Source organism: Balaenoptera ricei, chromosome 2 (genome assembly GCF_028023285.1).
Source record: "Balaenoptera ricei isolate mBalRic1 chromosome 2, mBalRic1.hap2, whole genome shotgun sequence".
NCBI lineage: Eukaryota > Metazoa > Chordata > Mammalia > Artiodactyla > Balaenopteridae > Balaenoptera > Balaenoptera ricei.
This window is the reverse complement of record NC_082640.1, coordinates 21369441-21385490: the sequence shown is the minus strand read 5'-3', so window position 1 is coordinate 21385490 and position 16050 is coordinate 21369441. Positions and strand designations below refer to the sequence as shown.

The 16050-nt window shown below is 42.6% G+C and overlaps 1 protein-coding gene across 6 annotated transcripts in view; it reads left to right on the top strand.

Moving 5' to 3' along the window:
* Positions 1 to 16050, top strand: part of CELF2 (CUGBP Elav-like family member 2) — a 528392-nt gene that overhangs the window by 208887 nt on the left and 303455 nt on the right. For 3 of the 6 annotated variants that reach the window (XM_059912099.1, XM_059912096.1, XM_059912098.1), the window contains exon 1: positions 15691 to 15803. The exons of the other annotated variants lie outside the window; for them this stretch is intronic. In XM_059912099.1, coding sequence (XP_059768082.1) covers positions 15730 to 15803 — 74 coding nt within the window. In that variant the 5' untranslated portion in view covers positions 15691 to 15729. Of the gene's footprint in view, positions 1 to 15690; positions 15804 to 16050 lie in introns of those variants that run through there. 6 annotated transcript variants of the gene reach the window in all.

The window sequence follows — 16050 nt, the reverse complement described above, 5'->3', positions numbered from 1 at the left end:
ATTAGCTAAACATTTAATTTCTACAGTTAAAAAAAAATCTTTTTGGATATAGAGGGCATTGAAATAAACTAAGTTTTCATTGTTCTTCTTTGCTAATTACTACTATAATTCTCATCCTCTTAAAAACTTTCCCCTACAAAACAAATTTAATAATAATCAGGATTATTAAAAATTAATTCCTACTCTAGATGACCTCAAAAAGAAATTGGTCTCCAAAAGTGCTTAGTCTGTCTAGTTTCAACTCAAACTGTATTTGAAATAAAGTTTTGAAAGGAATTGATAAATGCTAGTAGCCCAGACATAACCTTTCCATGAATTTTTTAATCATTTACTATCTATCCTCTAAGGTAATTAACATCATTTTAGGAAGGTGTACAATAAACACTACTTCAAAGCCATGCCTTCCCGGGTGTGTGTCTGTCACCCCTGGGCACAGTGGGGTCGCTGGGTTGCATCGCCATGCAGTGGAAAGAACATGGGCCCAGGGTTGGTAGACTGAGTTCCCAAGCTCTGTCATTATCTACCTTCTGTGGGCAAGTTGCTCATTGTTTCTGCACTTGAACTTTTAAAGGTGAGCAAGTAACAGAACCAGCTGTGCCCACCCCAGAGTGTTGTAGGGATTCATCAGCGAAAACGTGAAAAGGTCTTGAAATCTGAAACACGATGGCAGGGAAGGACTTCCCAGTGTTGTGAGCTGTGCCAGTGGAATGCCTGAATTAGAGTAAGAAGTGTTCCCCACCCGCGATATTTGTTAAGGAAGCTACATAAAGGAATATTGAAAATAAAAGTCTTCTCCCCGAAGTCCCAAGAGTTAAAAACAAATTCATTCCTTTATTTAACAAATATTTATTAAGGATCAGCTAAGGGAAGGTTATTCGACTGGGTGGATTAAGAATACAAAGATTGATCCAATGTGGATTTGGAGTCAGAGAATTCCTATACAGTGTGACACGCCTGCCTTATATTCGCTCATCTTTCTATCCCCACGTTCAGCACAGGCAACTGGTGGATGTAAGACCCCCGATCTGTCATCCTACTGGCGTTTGGACAAGTACTAAACTCTTACCTCAACAGCTTTCTCATTATTTAGGTCCCTAGACTCAAAAGGAAGTAGAAGGAATATAAAATATTTAATGCTTTGATTCCATCCCAGTCCTTACTGCTAGGGATCCATAATTCATTTCACTAGAGGAATAGCCCCATATACTGCAGCCCTGGCTTCCAGGGTTAAGAATCTATTTATGGATTAGCAAATGCATTAGTGCTACGTGTTAGTACTTGCCTCATAGTTTAGCCCTGTTAGAAATTGGATGGAAGTATTAAAAAAGGGCTTTGTGTTGGAACAGTGTATTTTTACTTTTCTCTGATGGACAAAACCGTGGCCTGTGTCAGGCCACTCATTCCACTTTTTATTAATATTTGCACTGGTGGAACACACCCAGTTTCATCACACGTGCTTCTGGTGCTTTAAAATATATGAGCATTTGTCACCCCCATTTAACTTCTTGGCAAAGAGAGCTCCAGAGAGGTAAGGTGACTCCTGCCTCAGCACAAGTCGCTGGGGAAATGGCTCAAGTCTCTCTCTCTCTGCATTGTCTGGGGTTCCAGACTCATTTACATGATGTTGATCTTGCTCTAAAAGAACACCTTAGGGACTTCCCTGGTGGTCCAGTGGTTAAGACCCTGCGCTTCCAGTGCAGGGGATGTGGGTTCGATCCCTGGTCAGGAAACTAAGATCCCACATGCCTCGTGGCTTAAAAAAAGAAAAAAAGAGAAATAAACAGATACTTTAAAAAAATAAAAGAACACCTCAGATTGTATATAGTATCTTTCCCTGGCAAGGTCATTCATTTTTACATATTCACTCTCTAACTTTTAGTTGCTGTCATGAAGGAAGGCAATGTAAAAATGTGCTTGTTTTAAGGACAGAGCTCTTGCTTCATTATTTTACCCCAGTCAGGTTATTCATCATGTGGTCTTCTTGCCATCTAGAAATGGGGATGGGGACTGCTTTTGGTCACCTTTGGTTGTTGTCATAAACTAAGCGCGATTACTGTGCAGTAACCCTGAAAGCACCTTCCTCGCCCTCCAGAACATCTCCATTTCCTTAGCTGTGGGCCAAGACTAAGTTCAGAGGTCATAGGTCAGAGACATAGCAAGATATTGGGGTATATTCCAGATCTCCAAATGGGAGGGTAATGGGGCATGCCATTATCTTCCCCGCCCCACTATTATTCCCACAAGTATTTTAACTCCAGATTATTACTGAGTTGCACAGTCGTGCTGATGAGGACAGGTGAAGTGGTTTGAACCTGGGAGCGAGGAAACCAGTGCCCAGTGATCCAGATCTGTTTCGGGCTGCGTTCTGCATTGTTCCCATCCAAGCTGAGCGCGCTTTTGGCTTTCCGGTCAGCACACACCTCCAGGAGCAATGCCTTAATTTGCAGTTTTGGACAACTGACTATTCCGTCCATAGCATCTCATCTTTTCTCTGTGTGTTTAACTTGCTCTTTTACTTGGCTAATCTGCATGGAATTCTTCTAATTCCGATAAGCAGAAGGACAGTGTTTATTTCCTTGGCTAACTGTATATGCTATGCCCGGTGTGGATCATGAAGTAGGGAAGCAGATTTTTTTCTTATTTTGGAAGAGAGCATCTAATTGGTCTTTTGAGGCTGATGCTCCAGTGTTTATTAGGATTTCAATATGACCAAACAATCTTTGCATCGCCCACCTCCTTTAGAAGGCCTGCTTCAGGTGGCTTATGCCCTGAACCTCCAAGAACTCCGGGCCTCACAGAGTTAAAACCTTTCCAAGTCCCCCAGTCTCTATCCACTGCATCCTCAACCCCCTTGGTGGGGCTAAGGGTCTTGACCTTGTCACTCTGCCTGAGGACAAGGGGAGAGGAAGAGCTGAATCCAACTGTGAATTCAGTGTCCCAGAAAAGAGAAGCAAAAATCCTTTTTAGCACCCTGACATACTCACATCTCCTGTGAGTCATCTGCGATGCTTGCCGACAGTGGATGGCAAAGAGCAAACGTGAACTTGGTTTTGCTATGAAATGTGTAAGACAAAGAGGGAAATGAGTTACTTATTTTTCTTTCCAATTTCTAAAGATGGTAATTAGGAGAACTCACACCAGCCAGGCTCAAGTGAATGGAAGCAAGACCCCTATAGGCAGTGCAGTGTATTAATGTAAAAATATGCTTAGACAACATAACTTGTCAGAGAGGATTATTTCTACTTAGTGGATCTGCAGGAGCCCCTTTGCTCTCCCATTCAGAATTTGACTAGAGAAGAGAGTGGGGAGAGAAGGAGAGGGAGAGAGAGAGGGAGGGAGAGAGACGGGGAGCGCACATTAGTGAACAGCTACTGTGGCATTGATGTTGGAGCGCACTTCTGAACTGGCTTTTGTTGAGACTATCAGTGTATCTGTGCAGAAAGCATGCGCTGTCCCAAATCCGCTGTTACTATGAGAAATGAAGAGCTGCTTTTAAGGTATGTTACTGTGTTCTTTGTTTTAACGTATGCCGTGCTAGTTTCCAGAGCTGGCTGAGACAATCACCATGCCCTGAATCAAGTAGCTTCCTTATCTTAGAAGGAAAAAAAAAAAGAAGCTAGAGAGAGAGAGGAGAGAGGGAAACGATATCGAGACCAAGAGATTGGGAGAAAGAGAGAGCAAGCAAGAGAAAGGAAAAGGACTCCTGTGGACGAGTTATATTTGCAGGAGTTGCCTTTTGCAAGCATATCATGTATTTGCTCTCTGCTATTTGTGCGCGGCCAGTGGATAATTTTAAAGGCTCCGAATCTGGCTCTGGGTTTGTCTTTTCCTTTGCAATGTCTAAGCCTCTTTCATTATTATGCACTCTGCATGGAATACTCAGCGAGAAAGGAGCTAAGGAGACTCCATATTAGACTTGCGTTCCAGATACCGCTCTAATCTGGATTTAGCCTACCTAAATAGTCCTTCTGTGTTACCAGGTTTGGATCACTTTATCCTGTTTGCCAAAATGTGTACCTGTTTAAAGACTTCTATTCATGCATGGCGTCCTGGGTCCCTCTGTATTGAAAGCAAATATTTGTTTCCTGCATCTGTGTTAGGGTCCTACCGCTTACCAAGAATGAGCCACCTTTTGGGAAGCAGAGAAGGAATTATGATAGAATTGGCATCCTGCTTTGAAAAATGTAGTCTTTTGTTTATTTCCTAGCAGACATTGTAGCACTGAATACATCTATGGGTCTGACAATGGGACCCATTGAACAATGGAGCTGTCAAACTAGCTTAATGCGTGTCTGGGGCTTTTTTTTTTTTTCTTTCTCAACACCCTTTTATCTGCTTTAATCTTGTTTGTATAGACTATACAGATTGAAGAGCTTTTAGGACTGCTTGTTTGTGGTTTTGTGCTTTTAAAAGATTTAATATCTGCTGTTCATAGGGCTTTTTGCATTTTGCAGCTATGTTGGTTGGATTAAGTTAGAGATTTATTGCTTACCTCTCTGTTAACTACAGGAAGAAACTCACTGATTGAGACTGCTTGTAACACTATTATCATTCTGGCAGATACCTTGTTATCAGACATGCCTCTACAGTATTTAATGCTTGGGGATTTAAAATTTGCCTATTTAGTGGACTTACGGAACATAGCACACAAGAGAAGTTAAGAGGTATATTTCTAATGTTTAAGTAAATTATAATTTCTAGTGTCTGCCTCCTCTTTGGGCCCCTAGGTAGGTAAACAGTTTAGAAATTCAAGGACAAGTGAGAACTTCCGCCCTTCTAATTTTGGTCACAAACTGTCATTATCTAGCCTGTTAAATTGTTAAGTTAAAGGTGTCTATGGAATGTGTCAATTTTTGATATATGATTATGTGCTCATAAAATGCATTTCTATGCAAGGTAAACATTTCTCACATCTTCAAGAATCTTTCCTTTTATAACATAAGCATTGGTTTCTCATGTGAAAACAGTGAGACTTCAAAAAGAAAATGGAAAAATCTGTTGCAAACTTCTCTAATATTAAAAACATTTTTATTCTCACATTAGATATAAAAGAACTGATCCTAGAATATTAAATGGTAATTGATCTACATGAAAATCATGTCACTAAGGTTCGTTTCCATAAAGAATATATCTTTTCTAACATTTTAGTGTTTTGCTTTAATTAGCTGTTTGTGCCAGAGCAGTATATTGAAAAATATTAGTAAATTTATAGAGATTAAGGACCTAATTTTTAAAAACAGAAGGGAAATCATTTTAAAGGGTAAATTTTAAAAAACAGATGTATTTAGTTACAAATATTTCTTCTTGGATTATATTGTGTTCAAATTAGTGATGTTCTCAGTAAACAAGGAACAAGATGTATTCCTTATAAAAACAGTTATGAAACATTAACTATTTTTTAGAGTTTGGACATGCATTTCTATTTTTTAAACTTAAGTTGAAATGTTATATTTAATTCAGAATTATGAAAATTAATGTTGCAAGCTCAATAAATTGCCTTCTGGAACATAGATTTTCTATAGACAATATTTTCAGAGTCTGGCTGGACCCAAAACGTATCTGTAGGATAATAATATTTTTAAAGTCATCCATCGTGAGTAAAGTGGATTTTATGATTATGTTCTCTTACTTCCAAAGGGATCTGAACTGCTCATTCCATTGGGTATGCCAGTAATTGCTTTTAGGATGAGCTCATAGAAGGTAATTGGTGAAGCTTTATATCCGAAACTGGCCCACTATTACCAGCACACCTAGATTCTGCATTCATGGGAAATTTTTATTCCAAAACAAAGGTCACAAAGCAATTTTTTGTGGTTTGGGAAAAAAAGCAGTGTCCTGTGTTCCCCAGCTGCCTGTCAGAAGCACGCTGAAATAAAGAAATATCTTGGAAACCTACACGTTAAATTTTTTACTAAATTATAATCATTTACCTGTGATCTATTCACTTTAATTCCTGGGTGATCATATTAGGTCCAAGAACAAGGGAACTCCCTTCCCACTTGTGCTTTAACCCATTACCAGCTTTCAGAATTCCAAGACCCCCATTCAAGTGTCTGACACGCAACTATCTTTTCCTTTAGCCTGATGGGGAAGTAGGAGATGGCCGAAGTTGGCAAACTTGTCTACATCTATTTCCACAACAGTAACAAGATATGTAATCTGTATCCTGCCATCAGCCTCTATGTGGGATGATTCCCTTCCAGGGTGACCTAAACAAATGTCAAAGTGAATTTTAATTCTAAGCCCAGACTTGCAGAAAAGGAATAGCAAAAGAGTCAAACTGGGAAAATGGCTTCTTTCAATAGAGTTGCAGTTGCACCCCGAGGAGTCCCTTCACACAGGAGACTCAGGAATACATAGCTGTGTTCAGCAGACCACAGGCTGAGATCTGTAACCTCGACGTATCAATAGTCCTTTATTTGTGAAAATGACACCTCACAGTTTTTCTTTTTCAAAATATGAGTGTGTACAGTTGCAAAATATCCCTTTGGGGCTGAAAAACAAAGAAAGGCATTTGATTAATATTCATATCTAGAAATTTAGAGCAAGTGCAGATTGTGCTGGGACACCCAGGAAGTCATTCGAAGAGTGAATCAATACTAATTATTGTAATCAGGGCGGTTAATTAGGTGAAAATGTGGCTGATGGAAAGTTCATTGCTCACAGCCCTGGAAACACCTAGGTTGATGAAAAGAAGGTAATATACAAAAGCAAGAGTGTTAGGTGGGAATGATCGTTCTGTATTTAAGGGGTCAGAATCTGTCGATGAAAAACATAGCTTGATTTGGTATAATCGTGGCAGTGAGAAAACTAGAAATATCCAACTTAGTTTCTGGTGTAGAGATTTCAGTAAAAGTCATTAACAGAATGCAGTTTGTCAAGAAGCATCTCCTGTGGCTCCACAGCATTTATCTGCCCTTCCTCCAGTGGTAACAAGTATATTTCACCCAGTTGCAATAACGCCTTAGATCATCTTGATTATCCTTCCTTGAATTTCTTTCTACATTTGGTAATTCCTGGGGAATTTGTTGGCGGTGGGGGTGAGGGGAGGGCGGGTTCTCCTTTCATCAAACTACTATTGCTTCTCTCTTGGTTATTACTGGCGTTGGGAATTTTTCTGAACTCGCAGTGACTTTCATTCTGTAGGAAAGAAGAGGCAGTGGTTTATGGAGAAGATTAAGATCCGTGGCATTTCACTTAACTGACATGGGGAAGAGGGTGTCAGAGGAAGGAAAGCTTATGTGAGGTTTCAATGTTGTAGCCCATTAAGAATTGAAATGAAGTGTCCTAGAGCTGAAGCACCTTTCTGATCCCACGGTACCTGTCTCCAGAGGTCGGACTGAGATGGAAGCTAGATGTACATGTAAGAGAGAGAGAGAGAGAGAACCTCTACTCAGCTCAGAAATGTGCTGGTTAACCCTGATTTGGGATGAGGTACCCTTTGTTCCCAGACGCAGCCTTCTGCTTCATGCGATGTCATTAGGGGTTGTTCCATGCAGGTATGTTTATCTGATCCATAGCTCTCTTCTGACTGTGACAGATCCCAGCACATTTTCTTTTATGTCAAGACCGTCACAGTTAACGGGGAATGGCATCTGTGGGGGGAGGGTGACATGTGTTCCCAGGGCAGCTCAGCTGTTCCCTCACCTCTTTCCACATTGACCCGCCCGTGATTGGCTGCCTAGGGTTGTGATGAATCACTGCAGTTCAGGAAGCAGGACGTGCCAGCGTGCCCTAGGAGAAAAACAAAAACCAGAATTTTCCTGCATAATCATTCAGTTGAACAAACTTTGTTGTCATGGACAAGAAGAGCGTGAGGTTTGAAGTTACCAGGTTGATACACCTTCAGTATCCATGGCTCTTTGAATCCCTGGGCTGAGAAAGGTTGCAGCTGCAATCGGTAAAAATTCTGTGTTGAAACTTAAGGATGGCATTGCTGGCTTCCAGCTGGTGGGTGAACTGGCGCAAAGGGGCACTGTGGTGCCTGGTGCAGGAATGAATCAGACTCTCGTCATGGCTCCTGTAAAGCTGCCCATCTCAGTGATTCAGGGGCTGCAGGTCCTCCTGTGGTGTTGTCCTCTTTGTCATGCCTTGCTTTCTGAATATCTTGGCTTGGGACCCCAGCTCTCTTTGGGGTTCTGTGAGATGGCTTCCCCGTTCATTCAGAGATGATTTAGGAAGCGTCTCTGTGAATGAAAACGCACTGAGTTGGTGATGGGTGGCGTGAGCTCCTGGTGGTGGCAGTTAGGGTTCATTTTGACTTTCGCTTTGGAAACTGACTTGATCAAAAGGGATGGAGCCCTCACCCGCAGCCCCAGGATGCTCAGTGCCTGCCTTGCATAAACCGTACCCTTCCTCTCCCCTGTGGGTTAGGCTGCTGGCCTTAGAATCAGTGAAAACTTTAATGCTACAAGAACAATAGGATTAGGACTGGCTTCCTCTTTTCCTTCCCATCTGCCAGTTCCAGATTTAAACAAAGATCAGGGAGTGGGAGTGTTATGATTAAAAGTAAGGATTAAATCCAAAATTTATTGACAGTCTACTCTCTACCGGGCACTAGGTGATCTCTTTTCATCTTGTATAATTCAATCCTCACAGATACCCAAGAGTTAGTGGTAGTTATGTTATTCGCATTTCAAAGATGAAAAAAACAGACCAAGAGAGGGAAACTGGACACACAGCTCATGGTGGAAGGGATTCTAAGTCACGACTCAGGCCAACTCCTTCCCTGGCCAATTTAAGAGTACAAATATTGGATATTTGACATTTGAAAGTCATATTTTCCTCCAGTGCCACATTTCCGCGGTGCACTGATTTGTGCATGCCTTCTAGTTTTGTACGGAGTAAGCTGTACAGTAAGAAAGGGAAAATCACAGTCGTTTTTGCTTCTGAGTTTTTACAGCTCCCCTGCGTATGCTCACTGGTTCCCCTTATAGCTCATGAGGTCTTTGAATTAAAGCACCCATGGCTCACTTTTCTCAGGCTTTAATCTGTATAATGGGAACACATGTTGGAGGGAATAATAGAGAAATAATAGAGAAATCTGAAGCATGATGAAATTGAAATGTGACTTCTAATCTGCATAAGGGGCCAAAATGTATCATATTGTAATCAGAACCAACCAAGCAACAAATATACTATGTGACATAATCTTTTCTCGTTAAGAAGCTCAAGACAGTCATGAAACAGAGAGGGAACAGTGGGTAAGAAGGTATCAAGTGGTGTATAACGAGGGGAGGGGGCCTTGAAGGATGGAAGAGGGAGCAGGAAAGGGAAGTTGTCCTTAGAACACCCCGGATTTGTCTTTGTTATTAAAACAAAGCCAAACAAAATCCTTAATTTCATCACCTTTCTTCCTCAGACCTCAAAGTCATTCACATCTCTCCTCCTCTCTCGCTTTGCCATATTCCTATGAAATAGTGCAAATGTAGCTGTTAGCCACCACCAGAGAGTATGAGAGACTAAGAGATTGGGCAACATGAAGGTTTACACTCAGCCATAGTGATAAGATAAGATAACACATTTCCACTTAGCTTGGGTAGATTGCTACACCACTTTTCCATGAAGATTTTGGGTAGTTCTTTTAAGAGAAAGAAAAAAAGAATTTCTTTCCCCTAACGGACTTTATGGGAATGAGCATCAAAAGCAAATTTAAAGAAAAAGTCATTTGGGATTTGCAAAAACCTCTATCATAAGCTAAAAATAGTTAGAGATTTGAACCATATTATAGGGAAAAAAATAAATTTCCTGTGCTGAAAACCTTAATGTATTTTCAACCTACATGTCATTTTAATAGCTTGGTTATGTAATTGCTGTAGTAATAATTAGGTTAACACCTCATACCTCTCATCAGAGGATCATGGTAGATTTTGATTTTTCAGCCATCCATCCCTACAAGGAAACGATGGCCACGTACATGCAAAGGTCTAGATGATGAATCAGAAAATTAAATGACGTGTTCGCAGTCAGTCCACTCTTTCAGGTGCAGAATCCAACAGGTTTGATTCTTAAATCTTATCATCTTTTTCACTCCGCTTGCAAGTAGCATTTGTCTTAAAGAGTCTGATCTGCATCCACTGTGTCAGATGACTTCTGATCCTCGGAAGGAAAGCTCTTTGATGGGCATCCATCATCATTGTGGGTAAAGCAGATTCATGTGTTCTCTTTTACACGCAATCCAAGCATTTGGTCTCTTTAATCCTTCCTCTTCTTCAAGATGTATTTGTTTAGAAGAAGGAGGGACATGGAGGCCAGTGGGGCTTTCATGCCTCCGGAGAGTCCCTCTCAAGTCCTGATTTTGCTTCTCGCCAAGATCAGTCTCAGACAACACCCTCCCCCTGCCCCCCTCCCCCGCCCACTAAGTCTTAAAACTTCCTTTCTCTTTCTTTTTCTTCTGCCCCCACCTGTTGCTGCTTTCTCTCTAGACCCAATGTTATGCCTACTGCTATATCCACCCAGCTGTCGCTGCTCAGCTGCTGTGTTTCATCAAACAGTAGCTTCTCTTTTTGAAATTTACAGCATGTGACAGTAAGATGAGAACTTCTGGCCATTTGGGGAGAACATTTCGTGGGGGTGGTGGGTGTTCAAGGGCAGATTGCCAGGGAACTCAAAACCCCACTCTGATAGGTATAAATTTTGTTCCCGCCGCCAGGCTGGCACCAGATAAAGCTACCTGATACAGTTTGAAAAATCTCAGCATCTTCAAGAGGCTGCTGGGACATTCCTTCAGAGGTGGTTTTTTCTGAGTGCCTTTGTGTACATATCACCAGGCCAGCCTTTTTCTCCTCCCCGCCCTTTCTCCAATCTTCTCTTTCCCAATTTTCATATATTTACTCACTTCATGGGACGTGATCGTCCATCCTCCCCCTCCCCCCTGTGATGATGTCTGGAAAGGAATCGCCCCAGAGACAGCTGTTCCTAGTTGAGAACTCAGCCTTGGTCGAGGCAAACTTGATTGCCCTGACAGATGAGCCACCAAGACTCTTAACTTTTGTGGTCACCTGCCTCCTCAGACCCACAGCTGTGGAGGAGAGCGTCTGGCATTGTCTGGCTTCCATTTGAGAGAGAAAGAGGGAGAAAGAAAGAGAACGCTGAAGGGGGAGGGAAATAAGGCAGCAGGAGGGATAATGGAGAAAGGAGGAAAAGGGAAAGGCAAGTCCGAGAGGGAAGTGATAGGCTGGTTGGGCTCAGGGTCTGACAGGTCCACAGTATTAGCATTTCATCCCCTTGGAATGGAAACTTCTGGAAACCTTAAAGGGGCATCTCATTTCCGAGCACGAAGGTATGTATACAAAGAACCCATCTTCCGTTGGAGGGTCTCTTCAGAAGGGAGAGAGATTCACCATTATGTCTTTTGGCTCTATTGAAAACAGATTCAAAAAACACAAGATTGCAAAAAGCCAGTAGCAGCTGTTCTCAAGGGAGAGCGACGGCTTAAAATTCCCGTACAAATGTAAAATCAGAGTTTAATAACGATGTCATCTTTATTGGCGTGTGATTTTACTGAAGTCTTAGGAATGTGATAAAGTCACCATTCCAGAAGCTTTCAAAATGGGGGGGGGGTAATAAGATCATTTTAAACTTGATTGGTGATATAAGTATTTTTTAAGAGGTACCTTTATGGAGCTAAGAAAATATATATAATGTATCACTTAAGGATCTATTTGGGGATTTTTTAACTGCATAAAGACACTTGTTTATTTTTACAAGTTGCTGATGAAACTGGGGTAAACCAAGAACAAACACGTGACCGCAAAGTCAGATACTTTCACAGGTACTTCAAATTCATGTGGATTTCAAACTTATTGGCTGGAAAACGCCCAGTGATGGGAACCCCCCCTTCTACGGCCTGTCTTTCTTGCTCCAAACGGCTCTCAGTACATTGGGTTTTTAAAAAAAAAAAAAAAAAAAAAAGGAACAGCTATTTAATAAAATTTGAATTTGAAAATGTGATGGGGAAAGATGTTTTGGATTCTAGTTTCTAATAAAGAGCCAGGAGTGAGGGGAGAAAAACCCTTTTGTGAAGGTAGCTGTTTGAGGAGATGGAGCAGTATTGGTACATCTGTAGTTGCATGGCCGACTGTCTACTGCTTTTAAAGAGATTGCAACCCGTGACGTTATGCATAGGAATAATTAAAAAATGGAAATTTGTCACAAAATATACAGGGCTGTCTGCAGGAGAAGAAAATTAACTGTTGGGTTATAAACGTGCATCACTATCTATCAGACTCCAGTCTCTAAGTTATGGTATAAACTGTGCAAAGATGTTGAAAAGATCTATAGTCAGGGGGCTTTATCCTGTTTCATTGATGAAGATGGGTGATAGGAGTAGGATACCTTCCATTCAAGCAGTGTGACTCCATTTACAAACGCGTTTATTAGCATTCTGTTTCTATGGAGAGGTTTTTGGGTTTTTAAAAAAAAATGCCAGTGATAATTCAGTGCTCAAACAATGACCACTGGAGAAAACTCAGTTTGAGATGAGGCATGGGGAGGGGGGGTGTGCTGAAACAGCACAGTGCACCCAATTGCCTGGGAAGGCCTCATATAAAATGAGGTCATTCAGAAACTTTCCCTTGAAGTGCTTCCAATTCTTGAATTGCCTTTTGTTTGGGAAATGAATAGCAAGTTGATTAAAAAGAAAAAAAAATAGACAATTAGGGATGGTAGGGGGATGGGCTTCGGGAAGAGTTTAAGGTTTTTCTACAGTGAAGCTAAAATGGTGAGGAAACTGCACTGTTCCCAACAGCCCCGTCCCCAGGGATGTCAGCACACAGAGGTGTCACCTACCAGGTCAGGTCCAGGAGGGGGGCTCGCTCATGGCCTCACCCCCTTTCACTGATGTTGATAAGATCCTTGGCTATAAAATAGCTTCACTGAACCCCACGTGTTTAGCAGCGGCCCAGACGAGCTGTCTGCAAAGTAATTCCAACTGCCAAAACATGATACCTGATGGCTCGTTATGGCGTGAAAATTAAAAAAGGGGGCCCCCCCGTCGAGTTGTTTTAGATTTTTTTTTTTTTTCCTTCTGGCAAAGCAGTCAGATGAGAAATTGAAGCTTTTCATCAGGTGGTATTTGGTTGGGTGTTTTTGTTTTTAAGCTCAAGAGCTTTTAAAATTTGTATTTTTAAAAAGAGCTATTGTGTAGGTGCTGTGATCATGGAAACAAAACCCTATAGGGTATGTGTGTGTGTGTGTGTGTGTGTGTGTATTTTGTTTTTCTCTGGCACCTAAATTAAGTGCCTATGCAATCACTCTATTATTTATGTATTTGGCAGCCAAACTATTTCAGCTCAGCTACATCCAGAAGCTTTCCTTGGTTCCCGTCGTCACTGTATTTCATGTTAGAGATTTCTTTTGTATCTGACCCTGGTTTTGCTTCTAACTTTAAATGGCAAAAGCAAATGTGCTTTGAAAACTCTGGGACACACTGTAGTTGTTAAATAAGGCAGTAACCTATGCACTAGTAATTCTTTCTCTATGACCTACTTACATACTTCTTCACCCTTCTTATAGTATGATTAAAAGCTGCTTTGAATCCACTATTGCCTCAAGGGATTTGAGCCTAGAATTTAACAAACTGCTGAGAAGGCTTAAGTCAGTAAGAGGCCTTCCCTACAGCGTCTCCCAAATAATTCACATGCAATTAAAGAGAGAATAAATATTTCAGAAGTGTGTTAATGAAGCTTTTTCTACCTTATAGAATGCAGATGTACATGGCGCTTCATTCCATAGCGGATTTGAAAATATTTTCCTTTTTAATTAATGCAGTTGTGTTTTGCTTCTGTTCTGGAGGCCGGTTCTGTTAGTTCGTTCTTCAAATAGTTTATTATAGAGTCAGCTGCTTACATACATTTGGGAGTTATGTAAATGTCTAGAAAATCAGGAACTGTCAAGGTTTGTCTCATTTATCTGGCTAATTACTTTATTAAGGTTATTGAAAGACCAACAAAATTCTTATAATTTCAAAGGCAGCCTGCGGTAGCTAGGGTAGGGAAAAAATGTAGCTTAGTATTATTAGGAAAAGTTGGGGCATTTGGGGTATAAGAATTGATTTTACCGCATCTGTTTTTCAGTTCTTTATGAACCTAGCCCTGATTCCTCAGAAAGGCAATATTTTCAACTGAAGGTTAGTCCTAGCCCTATATCTGTCTTGGAATTAGAACCATCTTGGTCAAAAGCCAGATATGTTGTTCAGCTGAAGAAGGAAATCAAGTCAATTAAGTATGGACTTAATTGAATACACCAGGCCTGTTATTCTAAATTGCTCAATGCAGCAAGCCTGGATTTACAATTGATATGTGGATTTAATATTGGTATATAAATATCCATTTTTCTTCATAATCTCTAAAGATGATCAGTTCTCATTATAACACAAGAAACTGGTGAGAAAAGATGAAAACAATTTTTTCTGCATGTTGTCTGATACATTTAACACCACGTGATACAATTAACTCCATGTGACTTAGTTGTTTAACCCTCTGGCTACTGTGAATACACCCCCAAGTGTGATATGTCATTTCAAAATAAAATTTAAAGTGATGATTAATAAAAGAGGCAAACTATAAGACTTCTGGTTTGCAATTTATGAGGCTGCTTTAGAATGTGAAATAGGCCACAAAGAAGTTTTACAGACTGGTGACATTGTGAGAATTTCAGTTTCATCTAAATAACCGGGCAACAAAACAATGATGAGGGCGCCAAATTAGAACATCACCATATAAAAATACTTTTAAGAATTTTCACAAGTCACTTGGGAAAATTAAACTCCCTTCTCTGTGAGAATTCTGCCCTATTTCTCAATTCCTATTAGTAAATCGGTCACAGATCTTAAATGAGTATTTAAGCTTCATGGCCATTACAGGCCTAACACTTTTCATGAAGCCACACTGTTGGTTTTTAATCATTGTATTAAATACTTCGAAATGACCCATTTGCGATGTATCGTTTTAAAAGAAAACGTACTTTATCACTATTTTTAGTCCCGTGTACTTCTTAACGTTTTCAAGATGATACAAAAGGAAATATAATCGTGCAGAGACTGATGAATCTTTCTCCTTGTAAAGCACGGAAAAGTCCGCAAATGTCACTTGGGCCGTTTATCTGATATTTACTTTGGCTCAACCACGAATGCTATTTCAGTTGAGTTCATACACTGGCGAGCACAGCCCACCGAGGAGCATTTAAACAAACCCCCGTGATGATTCGTCTCTCGTGGCTTCAGTTGGGGAGTTTGGGTGCGCTCGTGGAGTGCACCGGCCTTGGGCAATACGGTGGTACTAAACCCACGACCAGCGGTGGGTGAGTCGGGCCTCGTGCCAGGCTCCTGGAACTAGGGGACCGGACAGAGTCAGCGCCTGGGACGAGTGTGCGTGTCTGGACGCCGGGGACCCTAGGCCGGGGGGCGACTTGTCCAGGGGGCGGTCCCTCCGCCTCCTCCTCCCCCCGGGGGCCGGGCGTGCGGGCCCGCAGGGGTTAAGCGGCGGCGCGGCGGGCACGGAGCTCCGCCCCCGGTCGCCGCACCTGGCGCTGGGCAGCCCGCGGCCGGGGCGCTGGCTGTCGGCGGGGATTGGCGGAGAGCCGCGGAGAGAGAATGTGACAAGTGCCGGCTCGGGCGGCCGCCGCGGGGAGGCCGCGCGCACCTGTCCCTGCCCGTCTGCGCCGCCCGCCGCCGCTCGGCCGCGCGCACCGCCGCCCCCCACGCCCGAGCGCAGAGCGCGCGCCGCGAACATGACTTCTGCCTTCAAGCTGGATTTCCTCCCGGACATGATGGTTGAGGGCCGCCTGCTAGTTCCCGACCGAATGTGAGTTTGGCCGCCCGGCCGCCTCCGGGTCGCCGGCCCGGAGCCCCGCGGAGGGAGAGGGCGGGCGGTGGCGCTCCTGCGCCCCGCGGACGCGGGGGGTGGCTCCGGTTCGGCCGCGCCCTGGGGTTCGGAGCCGGCGCTGGACGCGGGGTGGTGGGAGTGTGTCTGGAGGAGCGGCGGGGACCAGCGAGCGGGGCGCGGTGGCCGGGGTGGGGCGGAGAGCGTGGACCGGCGAGCCGGACGCGGG